We start from the raw sequence: 27,346 nt of genomic DNA, 5'->3' as shown, positions 1-27,346 counted from the left end.
ATAACTTCGGAAGTAGCAAATTGTAAAATTAAGTAATGTAAAATTTAACTCCAACTTGCTACTTTCTATGTTCTTTGCTAAGAATCATGCTATCTCTTTCTAATAAGATATGTCAATAAAACCAACACAACAACCAAAGTAGCAACAACAGAAAAGTATTCAAAGGCTACATGACCACAGGTGCAAAGTTTCAAAACAGTCCATCAAACTTTGATGACAAGAGAGGCATTCAAATCTAAAAAAAATGAGTTTCTCACAAACAAATAAAAGAAAGAAATGAAACACGTAGATATTTGCAATAGTCGTCACATAGTACACAATCCTGACAACAAAATCTTACAAAAAAATACATATATATATATATATATATATACATCTACGTACATGCAGATGCTCATCAAAGAAGCAAAGAAGGGGTGGACTTGCTACTGATGCAGCATGAATCAAGGGAACCCATACAACGAGAACATGGAGCACACGGCGTCGAACTACAAAGGAATGCGGTCTCAGACACACAGCCTTGCAGCACAGCACAGACAAGCCTGGGACAGAAAAATAACAGAAGCAAAATTTAACAGAAAGGTATAACAGATAAATAAATATATGGGTAGGAAAGGAATAAAGGCAGAGAGGCAGAAAGAAAGAAAGAAAGAAAGAAAGGAGAATGGAATGTAAGGAAGGAAAGGAAAACAAGCCCCATGTGGAGTGAATTATTGTGATTATTCCTCCGGATGATCAGTGCCCAGCTCCATGAGTAGCAGCAGCAACGCTTGCGCTGCAGCTCCACCTGGCGTTCAGAATCATGCTTGAGAATCACCGGCACCACAAGGGAGACAAGCACCATCAACAATAACAACAGCAACAATAACAGAAGCAGAGGGAGGGAGATATTATGTTTTCTGGCACCGAAATGGGAGTATAAAGAGCCCCGGAGGAACAGCCTGATGTCGATCTACAGCAACGGTGATGCTAGTCGAAGAGCCGTGTGTGGAGCAGGCAGGCGCATGGTGAAACTGGCGGTTTACGCATCTCGGTTGTTTGTTTGCTTCATATGTTGTGGTGCCGCAACATGACAAATTGCTCCGGGAGATAGATAGATCCCACGGAACGGACCGGATCCGCTGCAGTGGTGGTGGTGGAGCGGTGGTCCCTAGCTTGTCCTTCGAACTGGATAGAGTTCGTGAGAGAAGAAGGGCCACCGAGCATGAGGCGTTGTACCAGCAGGCGCATTGTCAGTAGGCAATTTGCTTGCTCGCCATAGCCTTGGGCAGACTTCCTCAGCAGGCTACCCTGTATATATATCAAACCCCACCCTTTCGCATCCTTTCACGTCTAGTGTTTGGCGCCCGCTGTCTCATCCACAATTTCGCAGTAGCTGTCCATATATCCCTGGTGAGTGGGAGCCCTTCGTTGTAGTCAGCACTGCATCTGTTCTAGCTCGGAAATCGGACCCCAGAATGTTCATTTCGTTTCGATTGTTGCTGACATGAGGATTGGATCCTGGCCGAGGCTTTTGTGGACGTTGGACTGGATTCTGAAGGGTGGCGGAAGTGAGTGTTCTCCTGTCCATTCTAGTGTGAGTGTGATCTGCGATTAGCTGAGATGGAGTCGATCCAGCTTATTGGAAAGCCAAGTTAGTATTGCATCATCCATCTGATATTCCATTCTTAGTGTCATGTGACGGTGGATCTGATCACTTCATGAGTTTGGATGGAAATCTGAATTGGGCTGGGTCCCTGAACTAGGTTAGGTCCCATTTCGTGATTCTCTTCGGGAAGAAACTTGCTACGATTTGAGCTGCTGATTTGAATGTGGTTATTCTAGTTTTCTCAGTAACTCACGGAATGGGTTAGCAAAGCGAGCCTTTTAGAAACCTGTCACATGATTCAACCTGCTGTCAGTAGTCTTCAGCATTTCTATTGCAGATTTGGTAGTCCTATCGGAGTCGTATGACTGATTTGAACTCATGCAACTTTGGTGGACTTTTCCTGTTTCCCGTCAAACACCCCCGATGGAATCCAAACTCCGTTTCCTAAGCTTCCTTGCTTCGTCACTGTCGCAGGGCCTGTTTTGTTGCGTTGTAGACTTGTGACTGTAACCTGCACTGCATTCTTCTGGGAAAAGAAGATTCAATCGTAAGCTGATACTTCGATGTTGGCTGTAGCTTGTAGTCCTTTTCCCCTCTCAAGTCTTATATTCAGTCTCATTGTCGCTGACGTTTCACATCGGCGACCTCACGTGTCATCTTGTCATCTTCCTCTCCGGAAATTCTCAAGCTGAACCTACGATATTAGTACTCCTAACTTGTCGAAGCACCCGTCTTAAGATAGCCGCAGTCAGACTCTGCACGCCCACTCCGCTCGTCGGCTGGTACTCCCCAAGTTGTCGCGTGGTAATTTTGAGAGTACGAATGCCTGTAAGCAAGCGTGTAAGTTGTTTCCCTCGCGATAGAAGTGCGTGGGTGGTGGCTTAATCTAAGTGCTGCAACAACTTGAGGAGTACCAGGTCGACGAGCTTCAAAGTTCATGAATTCACTTTTAATTGGCTTTCATCAATCAATGCTTGAAGTGTTTCCTAATTGGACTGTAGTTAGCTGAAGCTAACCATGGTACATTTTTGTGTATGTTGACTCTAGTACTTTTTGCTGTGGTGCGGACAGGTTTTTTTAAATTTCATCATCTGCAGTATTATCGTCCTGCACTACCTTGCAATGTCTCCATTTCAAAGTTAGCAAGAAACTCTGTTTCGATTACCCGGCGTCCTGGGATCATCAACTTTCCAAAGAAGCTAAATCATCGAGGGTTGAGAGAATCTAAAATTCACATCCATTCGGAGCTATTTGTGCTTGTCGACAATTCAATGTTACAATCGGCAACTATGTCTGCCTGTGTGAGCGAAGCCAATTCGACCGTTAGTTCTGGGCTACATGTCGCCCTCCTCCGCGATTCCAAACAGCTACCAGAAATGTTCATTGAATCAGACCATAACCACCGGCCAAGCCCAGACTCCAGATGCCTGGAGAACCCAAACTTTGACATCCCTGTTGTAGACATATCCTACCTAACTACTGGCGACGCTAACCAGAGGGCTAAGGCTGTCGCAGCCGCAGCGAAAGCCTGCCAAACCTGGGGCTTTTTCCAGGTTCAGAACCACGGCATCGATCAGATGCTCACAAAGCGGTGCGAGGTGGAAGCTCATCGTCTGTTCCAGCTCCCTCTCCATGTCAAGGAGCGATGTCACCGCGCACCAGGCACGTCCTTTGGATACGGCGCCAACACATGGATTAACCAGAAAGTGATGCACTGGGCTGAGAGCTTCCATATGCAGCTCAATCCCACGTCCAACATCCTTGAGATGGCAACCAAGCTTTTCCCAGACGAATCTTCCAGCCACCTATTCAGGTACAGTGCCTGTGTTCATGATCTCGGAGGTTTGTCCCCCAGTCTGGTCTCCGAAATGCGTCTGATCATCCCAAGTTTGTCCAAGTTTTTCTGCCTTTTGTCTTAAAGATACATATTATTAATGCTTCCTTTTCAAATATAAAATATTTTTCGTCGACAGATAATCCTAAGGTAGGGACTTTAGGGAACTATTTGATGCTGGTTATAAAACCATAACTCAGAAAGAAGAGTGCTTGAGATGAGCCATCTTTCATGAGTTGACTACAGGAACAATGTACTCACGAACGGTTCAGAAAGGTGACCGCAGACCCATACTTCGCTTTCAGGTCTCTGAATAATAAAACGCTTGTCTCTAGCATTGCAACGCAACAGGGCCTACGTGAGCCCAAAGCGCACCTGCAGAGATACTGAAGCTGAATATTACGAGTATGCAGGATTTATTAAATGGAGAAAGGAACCCCTTCCATCTCGGTTATCATTCTTCTGTTACTGTAAGGTAGCATGACGTAATTCTGCACGTGTCAACGCTTAAAGGAGCAAATCATCTCGAACTTAGTAGCCGGATGAGACAAAACCGCGTTCAAGGTTAACTTCGACTAGCTGAGTAATCTATGTTTTCTTAGTTGGGCAGACACCATTTAAAGGTTCTCTGGTATAGCTCCAGCGAATTAAATAAGACGCGGTCCAGATTGTCATTCATATTAGTTCGCTCATGAAGAGTAGCTGGAGATATCACCCGAACTATCTTATCAATTGTAGGGTCCTACGGTAAGAGAATCAACTCGGGTGCACTTGTGACAAGGTGCTCTTAATGCCTGATATCATGCACATCACGAAGATTCCTTCTAGTGCTGTCAAAAGTCCAGTTGCCGTTGTGTGATTCGAGATCGACAGTATGCACTGTCGAGCAAGCAGTGGTCGAGTGCAATAGCTGGGACATGGCTGTGAAGATTCGTGAATGACAACTGTAGGCCTTCGCGAGTGCTGTAACTATAATGCTGGGGTCCAAGCACGAGGTTGCAATGTTCACTGGTCGTGGTTCTGATTGCAACCAATAATTTGGCCAATTGGATGAACTGGAACTGGAATAACGAAGCTAGTGTCATGGATTTACACGACAATATCTAAACATACACTCAAATTTCTCTTTACATGCTGAGATTGTCTTACGTGGTTTCAGTCGTTAACTGAAACCAGCGAGGAGAGATTGGATGTCGACATGAGCGTGATTGGAATTTTGTGCAATGCGTTAAAGTGATATTCAGTGTCGGTTACTAGATTGTCCTGGTTGACAATGTAGGAAGTTTAGTTCAGGGTGGTTGGACTGACAGTGAATGTAGATGGTGCGCAGCTCGACTGTTGAAGAATATATGAAGAGTGTGGAGAATCTGGCAACTCAGGTGCTGGAGCTTCTCACGGAAGGGCTGGGATTAGAGCGCAACTGTTTCAGTCAGTATCTGCAAAGAGAAAGAATGACATCCATGCGTTTTAACTTCTATCCTCCTTGCCCGGAGCCGTCTCTAGCGATTGGCCTACGAGCTCACACAGATCCTCATCTCTTGACAATTTTGCACCAGGACTCCGTTCCTGGTCTCCAAGTTCAAATGGGAGACAAATGGGTCACTGTTAAACCGCGCTTAGATTGCTTCGTGGTCAATATCGGTGACCTATTCCAGGTCAGTGTTAGGTCATTAATCGCCCTGACTTCCTCACTGGTCCCACAACTACAAGCTTGTTTTGGTGGATCAGCATATCTTGAATATTCTCATGGCTATGATAGTTGCAGGAAAACTGACACCATATTGTTGAATTGATGACACTGGTCCAGATTCTGAGCAACACGAGGTACAAGAGCGTGCTGCACCGAGCCTTCGTGAACAGCGAATCACAGCGCTTGTCACTGGCATGCTTTCTCAACCCACCTCTGCATGCTACCGTAGTGGCACCCCCCGAGCTCATCACTCCTGAATGCCCCCAAGTCTACAGGCCCTTCACATGGCTGGAGTATCTCAAGAACGCTTACTTGTACCACCCGACAGCTGGAAACGAGCGACACGAGCGATTTTATCTCAAGTCGATGGTCGATGTTCCCGCCGTGGCTCCCTCCTCAGTTCATTGAGGGGATGAAAATTGTGAGAGAATATTGTAATCACTGTACAAGGTGGTTTTATCAGTTTCATGAAAGCAGAGTTCTATTTGAAGAGACTTATGGTGCTCTCTCAATGATATAAAGGTAGAGCCTGATTAAGCTTGCCTGGAAACTTAAACCTCCATGTGATCGGGAAGGTGATTCAACCTGAAAGCAGTACAGAAACCATATATATTAGCAGCATTTACAGTTGTGTGCAAAGAGGTCGAAAAGAGAGGCACTCATAGCTTTGGCTGCCTCACTGGTAAAATGTCGCATGTGCAATTCACACATATAAATTTAAAGATTTTAGGTCCATATCCATTACCACGTATTTTTGTTATGAATTTCAATCTATTTAGGCACCGTAGTTTTCTACGTCACAGTGCAATAACTATGTAGCTGTATGATAATAGGAAAGTATCTGTGAAACGTTTCGAAACTTAAGAGCAAACTTTCGCACATCACGGAGTGTTTTCCGGGGCAGGTCCACAAGGATCCACAAATCGTTGCTATCAACAACACTCAACAGAACCCTTGTACAACACACATGAATTATGAGAAAGCTGACAGAGAAATGTGTCTGAAGCTTGGTCCTGAGCAACAGCCTTTCAAACTCTACACAACAAATTCTGCGATTTGCTCAAGGCATTTGGGTCGGTACCATGATGGGATTTCTCTTTTGTGTTATGCCCGACCACGACTCAAGTTCTTTATTCACAACGCACCAGCTACGCGTACCATCGTGGAGGTTGCACATGTTACATGCAGCACATGATCATTCAAATAACCCTTAACAGCTGAAAAAGATTTGTCAGTACGAGTTGCGAGCTCTATGCTGAGAGGACAAGAAGTTTGTTAAAAAATTGGCCAAGTGTGGTGAACTTTCCAACTGTAAATATGCACCGTGCGCACCCCCTACATTAACATCCTACCCCTGGCCATCAGAACATTCCCCTTGGTATGGCTTAACCTAGAGTTTCGACCATAGAATTCACGTTGCATTCGATGTGAGCAGAGACACTGGAGTCTGGAATCTCAAACGCAGCCGAAACATTTCAACCATTTATAATCAATACATAGTGCTGGAACTGCAAGGGGACTGCAAAAACCTGACGGATCAGAAAATTGCAGATTCTCGACACAATTAGCTGAGTAGATTGTTGGGTCCAGCCGATTAGGTCACCCATCCTGCCATCCGACCACTACAATCATGAGGTGTTGACGCTGCTATCAGCGACAAGGAAATGTGGTTTCTGGATGTTGACGACTTGAATCGCACCGCAGACCTGGGCTCTCGAGACGAGAATTAATCAGTTCATATTTGTAATGCAGGAGAATCAATGAAAGGACTTTGAGCGCCTGTACAGGTATTACAGAGTGACAAGGTCAGCTGCGCCACTGAACACGAACGCCAGGCATATACCCACATTCTCTTGGTATCGTGCTCGGCAGCGATCAATGATTTAGAGAATCACTCCTTTGCTTCATGGCGATGGCGCAGAGAGCTTTAAGAAATTTGAGAAGCTTTATGGAGAATTACCAGGTCTTTTGGATTCTTCTCTTTGGAATGGCATGCCCGCCACCCGGGACCACCAGCGCAGCAGACCGAATCATAGCATGAGGGGAGCAGCTTCTGACTCACGCTCATCATTCCTGCTCAGCTCCACTTTCAGCCTCCAGTTTTATCCCCCTACCCTATCCTCTCTTTCAATTACCAAACAACCCATGTCTGTTATTATTTCCAGTGCCTGCTTTCATTACCACTCAAATCTCCTCCTTTCTTACACAAATATCTCAACGAAGACCCCAACTCACAGAGATCCCTGAATCTTTCATTCAGCAAAACAACTTTAGGTTTTAGAATTAGGGCCACGAGTAATCTTTGATGCAGCATAATTGACACCCTTAAACTCCAAAGTGGAGTTATCTTTGCAGTCAAATTAGAAAGTGGCTGTCGAGGAAAGGATGAACAGCTTGGACCCACGCAATGCATTGTTGTCAGGCAGAATATGGCGGAGTTTTTCGCAACCCCTAAAGCTCTGCAAAAAGAATGTGATATTTAAAAGCAGATCTCGGCAAGCGATGCGTAGTTGAATCTGAACCTAGATTTACTGAACCTCGGCTACTGCTCTGCTGCTGGCCTGTTTGCTGAGCTTCATCGTCTAAAAGAAACCTCCATCCTTGACAGGGATATTGTTTTCTTAAATTTTTTTCCATATGATTTCTAAATTAGATTAGCCACGGGGTTTTCCCTTTTCCAAATCACTAAGGTAATGTAACTTTGAGGTTTCATAGTTTCAGCGGCTGGACAGTTGCTTTGCCGTCTCTAAGAAGCGCAGGCCTATGGGGATGGTGCTGGTTGCTTCAGGGACGATGTGGTACCGAGAGTCCAGCAATATTCTTGTAAACAGTCGAAGCCAGTATGATCATCTTCTCCACGGTATCGCTGATGATGATCGTCACCGTGACGCGTCTTTACAGCTGATACCCTGGCAAATAATTTCCAGGTATAATTTGATAATCAACCTTTTTACACCAATCGTCGGAGCTTGTCCTTGAGTTTCCAAGCAACCCATATGCGGTAATCACTCAAGTAACACTCGCCCACCTGAACTAATTTTCTTGTTCGCGCTACATCCATTCTATCGTAGGTAAACAATGCTCAAATCAAGGGAGAAGATGAAATTAGGATTAAAATCGATGCCAGCATGATTACACTAATTCTTCAACTCGAGTGAGTGTTACCCTTTAGAAAATCGATCCACTCTGTTGCGACAGTGTTGCCAACAGAGTCGGCTTCGGGTATTGACCAAGATACTATACTGAAATGCAAGCAAAAACGTTTCAACAAGGCCATCAGATATTGGCCAATTTATAGAGCTTTGTCTGAGGTACCCAGCTTCTCCTGTTTGTTGCATAGTGGTTTTCTCCTGTTGTCCGAAGTGGTTTTCACCAATCTGAGAGCGCTTAGTCCTGTCGTGATCTAATTTCCCTGAGCCCTACATGTCGACGGACAGGCGGAGTGACGGCGTGTCGTGGTGAACCCACAAGCTGTTCATGGCTGCGTGCGTTTTTGTAGTTCCATCAGAATCCCAACACGTCTATTCTGCTGTCTCATACGCGCTTGTTGCTTCTGCATGAAAGGTGAGGGATCAATTCTGGCATGCCGTACTAATTAGCTTCCAAACATGCAGACAATTCAAGTGCCCTTCGAGCCAAAATTGACGGTTTAGTAAAGTCAAAATATCCTCAAAACTTCACGTCATGCCACCAATCAATCATACAACTAGGCAGGTGATCAGACCAAATCAAGACAAAGGACGTTGGAAAGGGAAGAGACAGCTCCTTCAAAGTTTTGCAGATATAACAATGGTGGAGACAATTGCAGGCCACAGTTTCTACTTCACTCCGACAATTAAACTTTTGTGTTTGTAAATATTTACAGGATCCTCTCAATGAACTGTGCTCCACGGCACTGACAACTTCATCAGTTGCTCCTCCAGAATATGGGAAAAAAACCAAATAAATCACACAACGAATATCCTCTGGCAAAAAAAGACGTCTCTACAGAGGAAAATATGGATATAAATAAAAACTGAAATTGAACTCGCAATCATTCAGATAATTGTGAACTTCTTTGCAGGAACTGTGAATCTTTTGCTTGTCGAAAATTTGCTGTGTGTGTTTACATGTACTGTGGCTGTAACTCTATGCAACCCCAATCAAATTCTTCTTAAGTTTTGCTCCATTCAAACCGATTATAACCAGCAGACTTGAAAGAAGATTCTTCTGTCACTACCCCTCTAGATCCATGGCTACCTCAATACCAAGTAGTTGAGCTGCCCTCCATGTTTGTTAACCTCTCTCGGACACCCGAACGGGCAGAACGTGTCCTAGATCTTCTAGAGGAAGATAAGTTAAAGCACAATTAAAGCACAGAACCTCGCCATAATCATAGCAGTAGTGTCGACAATCACTAACAATAACTTGTATCTGACAATAGATGCATGTATTGCTGTTAAACTTGCTGCATTGGTATTAACATTACAGACTCCGATCAACACATCGTCGACCAACAGCCAGCTGTGTATCAAGTTTTGATACCCATTTGCTCAAAAAAGAAAAAAAATATGTCACATATATTGTTAGTGACAAGAACTACTCCATCTTCAAAGTACGAGTTCAAAGGGGAAGAAGGTAATAATGCAGCTCTCTAGCACGTTCCTCATTGAATTGCTTCATTTGTGGTTACAAGACCTTCAGACCAGAGGCAGAATTTTGTTCAACAACAACCGTAATACCTGTTTCACGGATGCTCAAATGTCTTCTGGCATCTAGTTCCAATAACAGACATTCGAAAAGAACCACCTGAATCAGCAAAAATCTTCCCCATGTTGCGTCTGCTGAAATTTTGCAAAATCTTCTTGGGCAGATAGTACTGCACCTATAGATCTGTTGTTTACCTCAGTAGATATCAATCATAGCTCTCTTAAAAATCGAAACAAGAGAAAAAAGTAGGAAAAAGATGAGGAAGAAATGATGTAGTTACTCGCACCCTGTTATGATCCACGGCGTCATCCAAAAGAAACGTTCTCACTTTCGGGTTCACGTATCAGTTCCATTCCTCTTGCTTGACCTCGACAGATTTGAGATACTGGTGCAGATCAATCAGTCTATCTAGCAACATATTCTAAACCTTCGCATGGAAATGACGAAAACTGTCAAGTGAGTGACCACTCTTGACAGTTCTACAATCAAACCCCTCCGACCTTAAATCATTCGAGCACTACCATGATTAGTCTAAAGTTTAACTAAACATCATGGACCACTGTGGCAATTTTAGACTGTGCTGCAAGCATTTCTGAAGGACTACTGCTCATAGAGTAAACCAGAAACAGCAAGAGAAAACCTAATCGATCCTCCTGCTCCACAGTTCACACCTACGACCAGGAAACTGCAACTCACAAGCTGAACGGCACGGAGATTCATCAGCGCACACCGCCACACGATGAAAACACCAGATCCACCACTGTAACAGGTGCTGCCGATGCACATTTGTGTACATATATATAAACACAAATATATATGTATATATATATATATATATATATATACAAATGCATTTAAGAAAGCAACACTGAATGCAATTATTTTAGCATTGCTAGCAAAATTCTCAACATCGAAACAATTCTTGTCCTATGGGATTCCAACAAACCTATCTGCTGCTGCAGGAATGGATCAGTCTTCACTTTGAACCACAGCACTTGGCTGTTGCTCAAGAGCTAAGCTAAACTTAAAACAGCAATTGGGCTACAGTAGCACAGTGGGAGATCCTTTGGCCATCCGGGTAGGGCGAAGGAATTCTTTCCAGTGCAGAACTCTTCTCCACAGTCCTTACAGATCAGATCAATCCTGAAAGTTAGCAATATGTGAGACTCTAGTAGAAGATTGCAGTTCAAGGAAGAGAAAGCTATAAACTTTCCTCTTCTTCTGTTGATTTTGTTGTTGTTGTTGTTGTTGTTGTTTTTTTTTTTTTTTTTTTTGAATATATTATTATTATTATTATTATTAAAGAGTTGTTATTTTGTGTTAGCATCAATCAAGAAAGATTAGAGATTTTATAATTAGAATTTGAACCATCAATTGTTTTGTATTATTTTATTACTTTTTAGCAGTTTTGGATCATTCTGAAGCACACAATGTTAAAATTTGATATTATACAATTTAAGTTTTGATTTATGAAGAGCATTGAAGGACCAAGTAGTTTCTTATGTTTTACCGTAGTGATCTATTCACACAAGAAAGAGCTCTCTCCATACTTTACCAAGTCTATGATAAAGTGTTAGGGACATAATCCTTAGAATCTTCTAGAGACAAGTTTCTAGAACCTTCTAGAAGCAAGTCTCTGGAACCTTCTAGAAGCTTCTTAATTGGTAGAAGATATTAGGGACATAGTCCTTAGAACCTTCTAGAGATAAGTTTCTAGAACCTTCTAGAAGCTTCTTAGTTGGTAGAAGTTGCTTGAGAAGCTTCCTAAATAGAAGTATATATTGGAATCAAGGCTAAAGAGTTCTTCAGTCTCAACAACACATCTCTTGGAACTCTAGCTCACCTCTCTGGTGTTGTTCTCATCTGATTAATCTAGTTCTTGCCAGTTCTTGTTGAACTTCTTGTTAGATCTCGAGTCTGTATTTCTGTGTCCGTGACAGTTTGTCGAGACTACACTCACCTCAGATATCAGAGCTAGTTTCTTCCTCGTTAGAGTGTGGATTACCCCTCTGCTTGGAAGTGTACTAGCATTTTAGAGGTTGCGGATTACCCTCCTCTAAACTGATACTTCTTTTGTTACAATATTGGAGTCTTATTCTTCTTGGAGAGAGTGGATTACCCCTTTTCTTGAAGCTCTTAAGGCATTTTAGAGGTTGCGGAGTACCTTCCTCTAAACCAATATTGTCTTCTTGTAGAGTCATTTCTGTCCTTCTCTTAGAATGGCCGGGGGCCAAGACATTAGTATGACGAAAAGTTCAGAGTCCAAGTTGGATGCTATCATGAATGCCCTTGCTACGTTATCGCAAAGAATTGCAGAGATTGAAGGAGTCGTGGCAAGGCTTCATAATGATGGAGCATTTGGGATGGCACAATCTAAGTTGCGCCAACTTCAAACTTTTGCACTTGGAAAAGCAACTTTGTCGCAAGTTCGACAAGCACCGCTGGTTCTACAACATAAGGAGCCCCGAGTTAGCCTTCCGGACAAGTTTGATGGTACGTGTTCCAAGTTTCAAGGATTCGTCAACCAAATAAGGTTGATAACAGTTTTACAGCTTGAACGCTATCCAACGGAGGAGTCACGTGTTGGGCTTGTTGGAACCTTACTTACAGGACAAGATCTATTATGGTTTACTCCTTTGTTTGAGAAACGATCGTCTATACTAAACAACTTTGAAATCTTTTTGGAGGCGTTTGCAGAAGCATTTGGTGAACACGACAAGGTTCGATGGACTACAACAAAGATCCAGTCACTATGACAAGGGATGCGCTCTACATCAATCTATGCATAGGACTTTAGGCAATTAGCATGCGACATCAATTGGGACGAAGAAGCGTTGATGAGTCAATTCTATTGGGGTTTAAGGGACGATGTGAAGGATTTGCTGTTAACTCTTCCTGATCCACAAATGCTCAATGAAGCTATTAGCCAAGGTGTGAAGTGCAATAACCACCTATTTCAACACTGTCAAGACCAACGTTCAAGATAACATATAGTTCGCCACGCCCCAACTATGTCGATAAGTAGCGTGAATTTACATTCAGAGGTAGAAGACATGCAAATTAATGCGGTACGTGTCAAATCCCTTACTCTAGAAGAAAAAAAACGGCGTATGGAAGAAGGTCTATGCTTGTATTGCGGTGAAGAAGGCCACAAAGTTGGAAATTGCCCCAAGAAGCAAAATCGACGTATTATCAAGACTACGGGCACGTTTATTCAGGATAACGAGGATGCCCAGCCACAATAGGAACCGTGCGGCTGGACAGTGAAACATCGCAACAACAACCAAGTTCCTTTCTTTCCGCTCAACTTGCCTTTTGTTTTACAATCCCTTTACTTATTGGTCCTCAGAAACTGAGAACTTTAGCATTATTAGATTCAGGAGCATCTGCTTGTTTCTTAGATGAAGAATTTGCGAAGCATCATAAGATCCCTTTAGTACAAAAATCCAAACCTGTTCACGTTGAGGTCATAGATAGGTGACCTTTATTGTCTGGTAGTGTCACCCATAAATCAGAACCTATAGAAGTGATGTTTAAGGGCCATAGTAGTCATATTATTTTCAATATTATTAGAACTCCATCAAATTCTGTTATTCTTGGTCTTTCCTGGTTGAAAAAGCATAAGCCATCCATAGATTGGAAGTTGTGGAAGATGACCTTTCCCACAAAACCACCCAAAAACAAGCCTAGTAGAAAACCCCGAATAGAGAAATCCTTATTTATTGGAGCAAGAACATTTATAAGATCGTCCAAGGAAGGCACACCGTTTGTCATTTATGCGGCTCCAACTACCAGGGAGAAGATCTCGACAACAAGTATACTGGAGCAATATAAGGATTTTAAAGACGTGTTTCAAAAGAAAAATGTCGACATGCTACCGGAAGACAGACCATATGATTGCACCATAGACTTACAAGAAGGAGCACATCCGCTTTTTGGCCCAATCTACAATCTATCGCAGACGGAGTTGGCAGAATTGTGGAAGTACATCGACGAGAATCTAGCCAAGAACTTCATCCGTCATTCAAAATCGTCAACTGGAGCACCCATCTTATTTGTGAAGAAGAAAGATAGCTCATTGCGGATGTGTGTGGACTATCGAGGCCTCAGCAAGGTAATAAAGAAGAATCGTTACCCGTTACCCTTAATTTTTGGTCTCTTAGAACAACTTGGACGTGCAAGGATTTTTACAAAAATTGATCTAAGGAGAGCTTACAACCTCGTACAAATCAAGGAAGGAGATGAGTTGAAGACAACGTTTTGTACAAGGTATGGCTATTTTGAGTATAATGTCATGCCCTTTGGTCTTACCAATGCTCCAGCAGTCTTTCAACATATGATGAATGATATTTTCCGAGAGTACCTTGATGATTTTGTTGTCATCTGTTTAGATGATATTCTGATATTCTCCAAAAATGAGGAAGAGCATGAAAAGAACATTCGTTTGGTCTTGGAGAAACTATGCAAGCGAGGACTATATGCCAAGTTGGAGAAGTATTTATTTCATTAAGTAGAGATGGAATTTTTGGAGTTCATTGCGACTACAGAACGCTTGAAGATGGATCCCAAGAAGGTGGAAGCAATCGTGTCCTGGGAGGTTCCAAAGACGGTGAGAGACGTATAATGCTTTCTTGGCTTTGCCAACTTCTATCGGATCTTCATCAAGAATTACTCTCAAGTTGCTACTCCTCTCACTCGGTTGACATGTAAAGATAAGTTGGAATGGAGACCTGTAGCGGAGAAGGCGTTTCAAGCCCTGAAGACCGGATTTACTACGGCTCCAATCTTGGTACATCCAGACTTTACAAAGGCCTTTTATTTAGAAACTGATGCTTCGGATTTTGCTTTGGGAGCTGTACTTTCACAAATGGGAGAAGATAAGAAGCTCCATCCGATTGCATTCTATTCTTGAAAGTTCTCTGCTGCTGAAATCAATTATGAGATCCACGATAAGGAACTTCTTGCTATAGTGGATTCTTTCCAAGAATGGCATCATTTTCTTGAAAGAGCTGCACACCCAATAACCGTATACTTAGATCACAAGAATTTGGAGTATTTCATGTCGGCTTGAGTTCTAAATCGACGTCAAGCTCGGTGGAGTATGTTGCTATCTAGGTTCGATTTTGTTATCACTTATTGATTTGGAAAGCAGCAAGGACTATTTGATGCCTTATCAAGGAGATCGTATCTTGTACCAAAGGCTGATAAAGCAGCGTTTGATCAACAATGTATGACGTTGTTGAAGCCAGAGCAATTTCGGCTTTGTGTTATTATTGTACCAATTGATGCTAACTTCCTGAATCAGGTACATGCCGTGACCATTGAAGATTCAATAGCCATTAATATCAAGCAGCGTACCAATGACGATAAATTCAAGATGGAGGGAGATCTTTTATACTTTGAGGAGCGGTTGTATATCCCAAAAAGACCAGCACGACTCCGAATTCTTCAATCTCGCCACGATTTTCCAGCTCCGGGACATTTTGGATTCAACAAGACCTTGGAGCTTATTTTTTGAGATTTTTGGTGGCCCCAAATGTGGAAGGATGTGAAAGATTTTGTCCTCTCCTACGACATTTGTTTAAGATCCAAGAATCCTCGACATCGCCCTTATGGACTCCTACAGCCATTGTCGATTCCATGTCGACGATGGTCTTTAGTTTCCATGGACTTCATCACGGACCTTCCATCATCGAACTCATTTGACAGCATCTTTGTCATGGTAGATCGGCTTACAAAGATGGCACACTTTGTTCCTTGCAAAAAGACATCGTTCAGTGAAGTCACAGCAAGGCTCTTTCTCGATAATGTGTATCGATATCATGGACTACCAGATGATATCGTATCAGATCGAGGAACCTAGTTTGTATCAAAGTTTTGGAGATCTCTCTTTGAGATACTGAAGGTGGATATCAAGCTTTCTTCGACTTTTCATCCTCAAACTGATGGCCAAATGAAATGGGTGAACCAAGTCTTGGAACAATACTTACGATGCAGCATCAACTATGAGCAAGACGATTGAACCACATATTTGTCGCTAGCCGAGTTTGCATATAACAATACCCTCCATGCGTCGACTCAATACACACCATTCTTTTTCAACTATAGGTATCATCCGAAGCTTGATTTATTGAGTCCGTCAACAAGTAATAATCCAACAGCTGAAGGATTTGCCAAACAACTATCAGAGCTTCAAAATATATTGAAGCTTCAATTACAATCTGCTTAAGAATCCTACAAGGCGTCTGCAAACAGATTTCGGAATCAAGCACCTACTTTCAAAATTGGAAATAAAGCCTGACTTCTTCGACGAAATATCAAAACCAAGCGACTATGTGATAAGTTGGACTATCAAAGATTGGGACCATTTATCATCCAAAAGTAAATCAATCCAGTGGCATACCGTCTGGAATTACCGGCTTCTATGAAGGTACATCCAGTCTTTCATGTTTCTCTGTTGGAGCCTTATCGAGAGTCGTCTTTTCTTGGAAGAGTGCAATGTCCACCACCTAGTATTGAAATCGAGAACCATGAGGAATACGAGGTTGAAAAGGTACTGGATTCACGGCGAAGGTGGAACAAGTTTGAGTATCTTGTTCATTGGTGTGGCTATGATATTAATGAGCAAACGTGGGAGCCAACTGAAAATATCACCAATGCGCCACAAAAGGTACAAGAGTTTCATCAACAACATCCTCATAAACCTAAGCCGGTTCGATGATAGCTTCCTTCTGAAGCTTGCTCACCCAAGAATATAAGAAAGGGGGAGAGCACCACCAAAATTCGTAGTTGATGTAGTTATTATTTCTAAGATAAAGTAGAATTTTTTCAGTAGCCATAGTTTGGTCTTCTGATATGAATAGCCAAGAGATAGATACTATGCAAGTCAGATTATTTCAACCGACTAGCTCACGAAGGCGACCCTGAGATGAAGAACCGCTTACACCACGATGACGACGGAGGATATCGAGTAACCGATCACTGGTGATTGTATTTGAGTTTGAGTCTACTTACGATGGTCAGCCAGAAGGCGTGTTTACAGGATAATTTCATAATGAGGACACGGAAGTTCATCCTTGGTCAGAAGTTGCAGGAGTGGGCCACTACCATTGGCTTCAAGGGCAGATGAACCACTTGCCTCGTGAACAACAATTGGATTTCATAGCAGACATTATGCGACAGATCTTCATTTTCTTACGTTGGTGCTGGTCAACAACATTGCTTCTCAAAGACCTCGAAGCTAAAGGAGGGGGTGATGTTAGGGACATAATCTTTAGAACCTTCTAGAGAGAAGTTTCTAGAACCTTCTAGAAGTAAGTCTCTAGAACCTTCTAGAAGCTTCTTAGTTGGTAGAAGATATTAGGGACATAGTCCTTAGAACCTTTTAGAGATAAGTTTCTAGAATCTTCTAGAAACAAGTCTCTGGAACCTTCTAGAAGCTTCCTAGTTGGTAGAAGTTGCTTAAGAAGCTTCCTAAATAGAAGTATATATTGGAATCGAGGCTGAAGAGTTCTTTAGTCTCGACAACACATATCTTGGAGCTCTAGCTCACCTCTCTAGTGTTGTTCTCATGTGATTAATCTAGTTCTTGCCAGTTCTTCTTGAACTTCTTATTAGATCTCGAGTCTATATTTCTGTGTCCATGACATAAAGAGTGTAGTCTCTATTTAAAAAAATTAAACCATAAAGAATATCAATAAGATTTTGATAGAAAAATTATTGAAGAAAAGAGAAATAAGAAGTCACAACAATTAAAATCAACAAGGTTGCATACAAAGAGAAGTTTAGAATAATATAACTCTCTCTTCTAACCTCCTTCACTTCTAAAGAGAAAAATTAAATTTAATGTAGATGAACTTCATCTACAATCATGTTTATCCTACTTCATTCATTTAGTTAAATCCTAGATTTTTTGTAACTTAGCTACTATCCAAAACCTCAACTGCAAGCTTAATAACTTGCACTAAGCATTTATTATTTTTTAACCATTAGCAACTCACTAAGATAAAATTCTAAGTGGTAGTAACTTAAAAAGGATTTGTTAATCTTCTACACTTTCATTTTCTTACTTATCAAAAGACTTTCATTCTTAATGCCTTAAATTCATTTTTGAGATTTGTATCTTAAGTAGTTATTAACAATGTTAATTAAATCCTAAAGAAATCATAATCTATCATTAAAAGTTATTAAGAGATCATTATGAAATCTTAAAGAAATTATAAAAAATCTTAAAGAATTAAAAAATAATAATAATCAAAACTTAAATTTTTTTAAAGAAATATTTAATAAATCTTAATTAAGTTTTAATCAAATTCTAATAAAATCTGAAGTAAATCTTGGCAAATTCTTATCAAATCCTAAATAAACTTTATAATACATTTCAAACATCAATAAATTTTAATCTAATAGTAATTATTAATTTTAAAAAAATTATATTTTTTAATCAATTAATTGATAATAAGTACATAAAATTTATAGAAAATAAAACTTATAGATTGAAAGAAAATACTACTATTTTACTCTCATATTATATTGTTGTATTATGTGTATTCTTGTTTGAAAATGCATTAGACACTTGTAAGTCATCAAATTGATTCAGAATAAAAAAATACATTTAGAGTGCTTAAAACCACAATATATAGTCAATAGTATAGAAATATTTAAAAAAATAGAAAATTAAAATTTTACTTGTAGAAACGGAGTCTTAGTAAGTTTTGGAAGCAATTATCTCAGTTGATTTAGTATTTTTTACTTATTATTGAGTATTGAGGGTTATTTATTAAGGTCAATATTTAAATTGGCCTTCTATCCATATGCATTACTTATGAAAAACTATAAAAATTAGTTAATAGCTAGAAAAAGAATGAAAAAGAACTTTATGTCTTTTTAATTATTTATATAAAAAATAAGATTTATAGTGGATTTAAATTTATTTTATTACTATAAAAAATCATAAAGATAGGAAATTATAGCCTTAAACTGATATTAGCATTATAGAACCATTATAAAAAAAATAGAATTTATTTAAAATTTATTTAGAATTATTTAGGAAGTTTTAGAGCAAATTCTAAGACTTTGATAAAAATGAGTTTTACCACTTTGAAAGCCATTATGAAGAAATGGAGCAAGATGTGAAGGCCACACTATGGTGCTAGATTAACTGGATGTTTTTAACTACAATGGTGAAGTCAAAAATACAAAAATATTGGTTTTACTAGTAGAAAATAGAAAGACTAGTAGCTAGTATAGTCTTTATAAGAAAGGAGGTGTACAAGTCCCATATGGGTTGTAGCTCTTTGAAAGTAGTTAGGAGGATAAAACTAAGGCCTCGTGGCCTTTCTTAAATAGCTTTATATACTACATATAAGCCTTGGTGAGGTTTGGACCTTTGATCTGTAAGCAAGTTATGTTTGAGGTAAAATATTTTCTTTTAAATTTTCATTTATTTACTTGTTATTTTTAAACCTTCATAACTTATTCATAGTAATTTGGATTTACATATTTCTTACATCATTGAAAAGATAAAAAATTATCTTTTTAAAATTTTATTTTTTATTTTTACTTTTTATTTTTTATTGAATAAAATATTACTGAATAAATTGGATCAATTTTTGAATGTTATAATTACTTGATTTCATTTATTTCAATTATTTTGCATTGTTTTCTTTTATTTTTATTATTTTCTTTTCTATTTTATACCATCAATTATAAGTAATTCTTAATTGAGACTATTTTATAACTAGAATTAAAGAGTAAATGTTTTACTCATAGTACCTAATTATAGAAGATAAATAGAAATGTAACAATAATCCTACCAAGTCTAATAGAGTCTTAAATAAATTTAAAAGAAATTATAGAAAAAACACAAAGAAATCATAAATTAATCTAAAAAAAATAATAAATAAATTCTAAAAAAATATAAAAATAAATCTTACAAAAATAATATATATTTTTTAAAATACCAAAAATATCAATCTTAATTAAATACTAATTAAATCTTCATTCAACTTTAATTTAATTGTAATTAAAATCTTAATAAATCTCAATTGAATCTTAATCAAATCCTAATTAAATCTTAATTAAAATCCTAATAAAATCTTAAATCTTAATCAAATATTAATCAAATACTAAATCTTAGAGTAATTCTAATGAAATCCTAGCAAAATCTTAAATCTTAATTAAATCATAAACCAATTCTAAGCAAAATTTGATCAAATCATAAATCTTAAATAAATCTTTAATAATCTTATAACAGATTGAAAATCTAATAATTAATGATTAAACTATTGATTCATATTCAAAATTTATAAATTTTATAAAAATTAAATTAGAAACAAGTACAAAAAAATTGAAGAAGATCAAACATACCAAATAGAAGATAACTCCTAAATTTTGCTTAGGTGTCGACTGGCCTCCTTTTTCAACTTTGATATTGATATTTTAGAGTCAAAAGCTCTTAATTTTACCATTCAATCAATTCCAAACTTTGAACAATTGTTAGAAGTCAAGCTAGCTACTATTAAAAAAATAATATATTAATTCAATTGTAAAATTGACAAATATCTTATAAAATCCCTTTGGTCCTTTAAATCCCAATTTTTGAAACTACAACCCACAAAAACTCTCATATTGTTCAATTTAACCATTTGATTGACCTCAATTCTATCACATATTTATAACAAATAGAATATAAAACTACCAAATTTTCACTTATAAACATACTATAAAACTCACAAAAACTTGAAATTTATAAACTTGTTTTTATTTTCAAAATCTAAATCCACCAAGTACATTACTTGCTATAAAAATCCTTCAAAACCTCATTATTAATCCAAATGATATGAAACCAACTTTCAAAAATCTCTTCATTTATTTTCTCCCTAATCCTATTTTTTGATTTCTAAAAGAACCTCCAAAGTCATATTAAGGACAAAAACTCGATGAAAAAGTAATTCAGATAAGTAAGCCTTTACTCAAAGAAAGATAACAAAATATAAATAAACAAGTATGTATATTGAAAGAGAAATTGGAATGGCTATTACCAAAAGACAAGAAAACTAGAGACCCTTGAAACTAGCTTGGAAGCAAGAAAGGAGTTGATAAGAGTGAAGAGGGCTTCACTCTTGTCTCTATATATACTATCTAACTAGGGGCTACGTAGTGATGTTCTATACGACATCTAATATGTGTTGACTTTGTAGGACACATGCCTTAACTTACAAGGTAAGTTTTTCTACGTGTGGGCTACATAGTTAGCTTCATCTTCAAGCTAACAACATGTGTGGCACATGGCCAACTTATTGACCACGTTTCTAATCCAAAAAGTCAATTAAAGACACCTATAAAGTCAAAGCAGCATCTATGAAGCTTTTAAAAAGCTTCCATATTAAATACTATAGAATTAACTTACTTTTATCTACTTTTACTTCCACCTATTTGTATATGTAATTACTAGCTTACATAAGTATGTCCGTGACATTACCCCTTCTTCTAGGGACGAGTTTCACGAGGAGCGGTCATCATATGTTGAGAAAATCTATAATGTAACGAATTGTATTTGCCACATTCTCTGATCTTTGTTCTCTTCGAAGATGATTGATAGGGCCTCTCAACCATCGGTAGTGTCCCATACCAGGGCGGGAAGACCACCCAATTATTTGATCATTATTGAGGCCTTCATAACTTCCTTCGAATAAAACATTTGGAAGACCATCAGGAGTTGTTTCTACTTCTAGCAAAATCACCAAACATCGGGAGTCCCTTTCCAAATCGTGATACCAAACGCATTGTATTTCGCCATTTATTCGAGCAAGAACATGTCGTTCTTGAAGATCTTCATCTCGATTGTGTTATCTTGAAGGTTGTGACAATGATAATGTCTCATCCGATGTCGTAGTGTAAATGCTTATAGTATGTAAAAATTAGTAAGAACACATTAACTGTTAATAAATCTAAATGTATGTTAGAGTGAATAATAGATTAAATTAAAAAGAGTTGGTATGAAAAAACTTTATTTTGTTTTCCTTACTTAGTTTGATTATAGTATATAAAAGTTATAGAACCTTAATGTTAAGTATGAAGCCTTGAGAGGAGATAGGGGCATAAAGATGAAGATTTAAACTAATAGGAGGTTAATTGGGAGGGATGAAACCAAGGCATGGTTGGATGAAGGTAGAAATAAGGATCTTCATCTCCATTGGTCGAAATCCATGCCCAATGGGCTTTTAGGAGGCTGCCTGCGACCTTGATAAGGGTTTCGGCGACTTCAAAGACGCCATTAGGAAATCAGAGGCAAAGGTTGTAAATTTTAGGATTTTTTCTACAATTTTTGTGCAAATTTTATAGGATTTGGAGTTAGGGTGAATAAGTTATAGCCGTTTGAAGTTAAGGTGTCAATTTGAGACCTACTGTTACTCTTTTGAGTTTAAGAGGAGTCTTACGGAAGATTTTGGAGATCGGAAGGTGTGGCTGGGAGGGCAACTTCAAGACATACATCTTTTGCGAAGGAAATTTTGTATTTGGAGTTTATGTGAAGGAGTTATAGGGAGTTAAAGACAGCGCATTCAAATCAAAGGCAGTAAGTGAGCGGTTTTGTTCAAAGTAGTGTTAGGAGCCATAACTTGAGTTTTCGAACGAAATTTTGGCTCAAACTTTGGGAGAATGTAAACATTTGTGTTAAGAAGCTATCTATATAAGTTTCGTGATATGTAAACTTATGGTTTGTGAGATATGAAGAAAATTGCGCGTGGGTATATAAAGATTAGGGTTTGAAGCGACTGTTAGGGTTTTGAAGATATCTCAAGATCCGCGACGAATTTGCAGTTGAAATTTGTTGTAAAAATTAATAACAACATATCAATACTTCATGTAAATTTTGATCTTGTTTGGACGGTTGGATCAAGAGTTATGAGGTGTTGAAGTTTGGGAGAATTTCCACACAAGGATATACAAGGTTTTAGAGTACTTCTACCATATTTTGGGTGTTGTTGGTTATTTAAGACTTAAGTATTTGGTGTAATTGTCCCAAAAGGAGAACTTATACATATAAAATTAGGATTTCCTTATTTTAAGCTTGATTGAGCAATTAGTGACAGCTAGAAGCCCAGCGCTTTCTTGAGGCAAAACCTCTCTACCCCGACATCTTGGTGCTTCCACTGAGAGAACCTTAAGGCACTAATTTCCTCAATAAGTTAAAATGGGGGATGAAAATCCAGGATTTGGATTACCAAGAGGTGTAGGTGCCCATGATTTATTCAGGGCATTTACTCAATTTATGGAGGAAAGGCAACAAGTGCATGGAGAAGATATGAGCACCACTAAGGCCTTACAAGTTGTGGTGGACAAGATTGGGAGGTTTGATGGAAGGAATATCACCAAGTTCTTAAAGATTTACATATATGAAATGGAGGTGCATCAAGTTCCAAAAATGAAGATGATTACTACCTTTGATTTGGCAGTGATACCGAAAGTAAGGAAGAGAGTGCAAGAGTTGCATACAGAGGCTATGTCATGGAAGAAATTTGAAGAACTGTTGAAAGATGAATTTTTTGAGGAGGATTCAGAAAGAATGACGAAGGTGACTTTTTTGGAGTGGATTGAGCAACGGCCTAGGAATCAAATGGCTCCAAATGAATTAATCAGGGAGTTTGAAACAAAGTTTGGTCAATTGCCACGGCAAAAGAGGCAGCTATTGGAAACAAGGAAAATTGGATTATTCTTGCAAGTAGCTGATGAATACCTGGAAGATAAGTTATTCTTTCACCTAGCAGAGAAGACATTTGAGAGTGGTTTTACAAATAATTGGAAGCTAGTGAAAGAGACAGTGGAACTTTTGGCTAAACAACAGAAGATTAAGGCTCATGGTATAATATCAAGGTTGGAACTAGTGCATGCATCTCAAAATCTAGAGCCACCTCAAAAAGGAATAAAGACTATGAAGAATGACACTCTTAAAGAATTAATCAAGGGCATATGGGATTTGAAGGTGGAAATGACTGAATTGAAGAAATCCCAAATGATAAGCTCATCAAGAGTAGTTGAAGGATCAAAAGGATTTGTGGAGAGATGTATGTGGTGTAACAATCCAAACCACAAGCGTGGTGATTGTGATAGGTATAAGGCTGCAATCAAGGATGGTATTGTATATTTCAAGGAGGGTAGGATAAGACTCACAGGATCAGATGAGCCTTTAAAGACCAATTTTGGAAAGGGTGGCATAAAAAAATTGATAGAAGATTAAACATCAAAAAGTAATGCCATAAAAAGAAAAGAAGTTGAAGCTTATTCTATTATGGTTGAACAAAAGGCAGTTAAGGCTAATTCTTCACCAAGCACTGAAGCCATGATTAGGGGAGCTGAAGCTATCAGAAAGATAACTGGATGGGATGATCCAGTTGATATCATTAGCATTAAAGCTTTTTTGTATAAAGACAAACATGAAGATGATTTGCATGATGCTATGGTTGAAGAGAAAAGAGGTAGAGTTATTCGTGAAGAAGATGTTGGTGAACCAGCAAGCAAGAGGAGGTCTCCAAGAAATAAAGAAGCTCAAGAGGAACAAAATCTTAAGAAGGTGCCTTCTTCTACTCGTTCTGGAGACACACCATTATCAAAAGAGTAGTGGGAGAAAGACAAAATGAAGCAGAAGGATGATTCTAACAAAGCTAAAGGTAAAACTCCTACCTATAAGCTTCAATCTGATATAGAGTCATCAACAGATATGAAGAGTATTTTAGAGGAGAAGATCTTAGATGCAAAGATTGAATTCACTCTAAGAGAGACTCTTTGTATTGCCAAGAGGGATTTCCATGAGCTGATTATCAATGTGATAAAAAAAAAGAGGAAGATGACAACTGAAGCTATTATGGTGGAAGCATTGGACACTCGGATAACTGTGGATGAAGAAGAAGAGATAGGACAGGTATTTGCACAATTTGCAATGCCAAAAGTTAGAAGTAAGATTGATATGGAAGACAAGGATTCACTTAAACAAGTTGGGATTATAAAAGAGCATCAAATGGAATACGCATCTGAAGAATCTACTGTGAAAAAAAGAAATTGTATAAGAAGCATGTATAAATACTTGTTCTAAATGTGATAATGATGGAATGGGAAATAGTAGCTATTCAGTTCCTAATTGGGCTAGAGCTACTACAGAGGCATATGTGAGGCTGGGAGATTCTCAAGATCCAACTTTGGCCTTAATTGATTATGGATCTAAAATCAATATTATGTCAAGGCGGTATCGTTCTGTAATTACTTACAATATGTAAAAATTAGTAAAAACATGTAATATATTTATAAGTCTTAATGTGAGTTAGAATAGTTAGTATGTTAATTTAAAATGAATTGAAATAAGAAAAATTATTTGGAAGTTAATCTAGTTTGATCATAGAGTTTATATTATATAGGATTTAGATAGTTAGTATAAAGATTAAGGGAAGGGAGGAGTTAAAAGATGAAAATATAACTAGAAGGAGGCTTATTGGGAAGGATGAAAGTAAGGCATGGTTGGATGAAGGCAAGGGGTGAAGAACTTCATCCCTATTGGTCGAATACCATGTCCAATGGGCTTTGAGGAGGCTGCCCGAGGCCATATTAGGAATTAGGATTCCTCTTTCGAGGCCATTCGAGCTTTTGAGGCTAGGGTCAGAAGGTTTAGGGTTTTGGGTATAATTTGGGTGAAGATTTTGTGTGATTTCGAGTTTTTATGGAAAAGATATGAATGTTCAAAGATAAGGTGTCAATTTCGTACCTACTGTCACTTCTTTTGGGCATCACATACGAATACGGAGAGCAACGGAAGATCGGCGACTGGATTTGGAGGGAGCATTTTCTCGGCTACACATTCTACTTACTGTATAGTGAATTCTAAGATTGGGTGAAGGAGTTATGAGGCGTTGAAGACAGCACTTGTAATTTGAAGGCAGTAAGTATATCGTTTTGTTGCTAGTTATGGGTGAAGCCATATCTTGAGTTTTTGGATGAATTTATGGCTCAAAATTTCCATAAGTGTGTGTAATTGGGTTAAAAAGCTTTAGATCAAAGTTTCATAGTATTTGAATAATTACTTTGTGAGATATGAAGGAAGTTGTACATGGGTGTAAAAAAGCTAGGGTTTGAAGCTACAGTTAGGGTTTTCAAGATATCACAAGATCCAAGACGAATTTACAGTTGAATTTTGGTGTGGTAGTTTTTAAAGATATATCAGTACTCCATGTAAAATTTGGAGTTGTTTAGACGGTTAGATCGTAAGTTATGAGCTATTGAACTTCGGGAAAAATTCCTCATAAGGATATAGAAGTTTTATATAACACCTTATCAAGTATTTTGGTGTTCTTTGGATTTTAAGGCTTGTATATTGATGTAATTGCTCCAAAGGAGAGGATTTTATATATATAAAATTGTTACCCTTATATTTCAAACTTGATTGAGTATTTAGTGACAGCCAGAAGCCCAGCGCTTTCTTGAGGCAAACTCTCTCTACCCCGACAGCGGATATATGAGAAGAATAAATGGCCAATTGACATCAACCATGGTTGGGTAATTAGAGCAGCAAATAATCAAGAAGGTGATTTATATGGAGCTTGTCCAGCTATAAAGACCAAAATTGGAGATGTGGAGGTGGAGCAAAATTTCTTCGTACAAAATTCTGCTACATATCTGGTAATACTTGGTCAGCCCTATATTACTGCTATTAGAATGGAGACTAGAGTCTTAGATGATGGTTCACATTATGCCAGGATTCGTAGTTGGAATGGAAAAAAAGCTGTACAATTTATTACTATGAAACCTATTCATAAGAGGCACAAGGAGTAATTAAGAAGGATACCTTTGGAGCCAAGAAATAATTTTGTGGATTTCTAGAGAGCACCTCTGTAGGATGGGGACACATGGGTGCAAATGAATCATCTATAAATCCCAGTGTAGATAATATGAGTTTTGGATTTTTAAACTTGACTAGTAATGGATTTGTGAGTGTTCAAAAGATCAAAGATTTGAATTTTGTAAATAAAAGAAGGATAAAGAAACAAGAAAAAAACTTAAAAAGAGTGGGTTTAGTTTTAAGTGATGAAGCCATAGTTGAAATGATAGAAGAAGTGGGTTTTGAAGAGGATTTGATAGAGGTTTTGGAGGATTTGGCTGTAAGCATGGATGGAGATGCTATTGTAGAATTACACTCAAGGGGAACTTACAAGGAGTTAGAAAAGATAGTAGCAAATGGTGGACTTGCTACAAGCTATGGGTTGAAATAAGAGGCTAAAGTACAAACTAAATATAAAACTGTAGCTAAAAAGATTAAACCTATAGCTATCTAGTTACTAGTGGATACTATGGAGCATATCAAACAAGCAATTATGGAGCCAAGTTTAAGGGAAAGGTGCAAAATTGGACATCAATTTACTCAAGAATCATTATTTAAGCTGAAGATTGGAAGGGGTGATTTCTTGACATCAATAGAAAGGAATCTTTTTTAAGAAATGCTTATTGAACATAGTAAGGCATTTGCCTTAAATCCTGATGAGATTGCATGTGTGGATCCTAA

General features: G+C 38.5%; 1 protein-coding gene and 1 long non-coding RNA gene across 3 annotated transcripts; one reads left to right on the top strand and one right to left on the bottom strand.

Annotated features, from left to right (window-relative positions):
- Positions 1-419: 419 nt before the first annotated feature.
- On the top strand, positions 420-5,918 carry LOC112277270 (protein DMR6-LIKE OXYGENASE 1). 2 transcript variants are annotated; one of them, XM_024509402.3, is made up of 4 exons: positions 420-1,392; positions 2,660-3,401; positions 4,753-5,077; positions 5,230-5,918. In XM_024509402.3, exons 2-4 carry the CDS (start codon positions 2,860-2,862, stop codon positions 5,518-5,520), a joined length of 1,158 nt encoding a protein of 385 aa, XP_024365170.1. In that variant the 5' UTR covers positions 420-1,392; positions 2,660-2,859; the 3' UTR covers positions 5,521-5,918. The 2 variants fall into 2 exon arrangements, with proteins under 2 accessions (XP_024365170.1, XP_024365172.1); XM_024509404.3 differs by having other exon boundaries at positions 420-1,292; positions 5,230-5,916.
- LOC149986293 (uncharacterized) lies at positions 5,647-7,235 on the bottom strand. Its single transcript, XR_016500948.1, has 4 exons — positions 7,073-7,235; positions 6,642-6,720; positions 6,194-6,260; positions 5,647-5,697 (listed from the first exon to the last, which is right to left on the bottom strand). It is a non-coding gene; the product is annotated as an uncharacterized LOC149986293 (long non-coding RNA).
- Positions 7,236-27,346: the final 20,111 nt, after the last annotated feature.

The sequence above is a fragment of the Physcomitrium patens genome, chromosome 25, assembly GCF_059467195.1.
Source record: "Physcomitrium patens ecotype Gransden chromosome 25, ASM5946719v1, whole genome shotgun sequence".
NCBI classification, from domain to species: domain Eukaryota; kingdom Viridiplantae; phylum Streptophyta; class Bryopsida; order Funariales; family Funariaceae; genus Physcomitrium; species Physcomitrium patens.
Note: the sequence above shows the minus strand (reverse complement) of the source record. Positions and strands in the feature narration are given on the sequence as shown.

Coding starts and splice junctions, on each gene's coding strand:
- LOC112277270 (XM_024509402.3), top strand. CDS start 2,860: ATGTTACAATCGGCAACTATGTCTGCCTGTGTGAGCGAAGCCAATTCG. Junction 3,402..4,752: donor TCTTCCAGCCACCTATTCAG/GTACAGTGCCTG, acceptor GATGGTGCGCAG/CTCGACTGTTGAAGAATATA. Junction 5,078..5,229: donor ATATCGGTGACCTATTCCAG/GTCAGTGTTAGG, acceptor ACACTGGTCCAG/ATTCTGAGCAACACGAGGTA.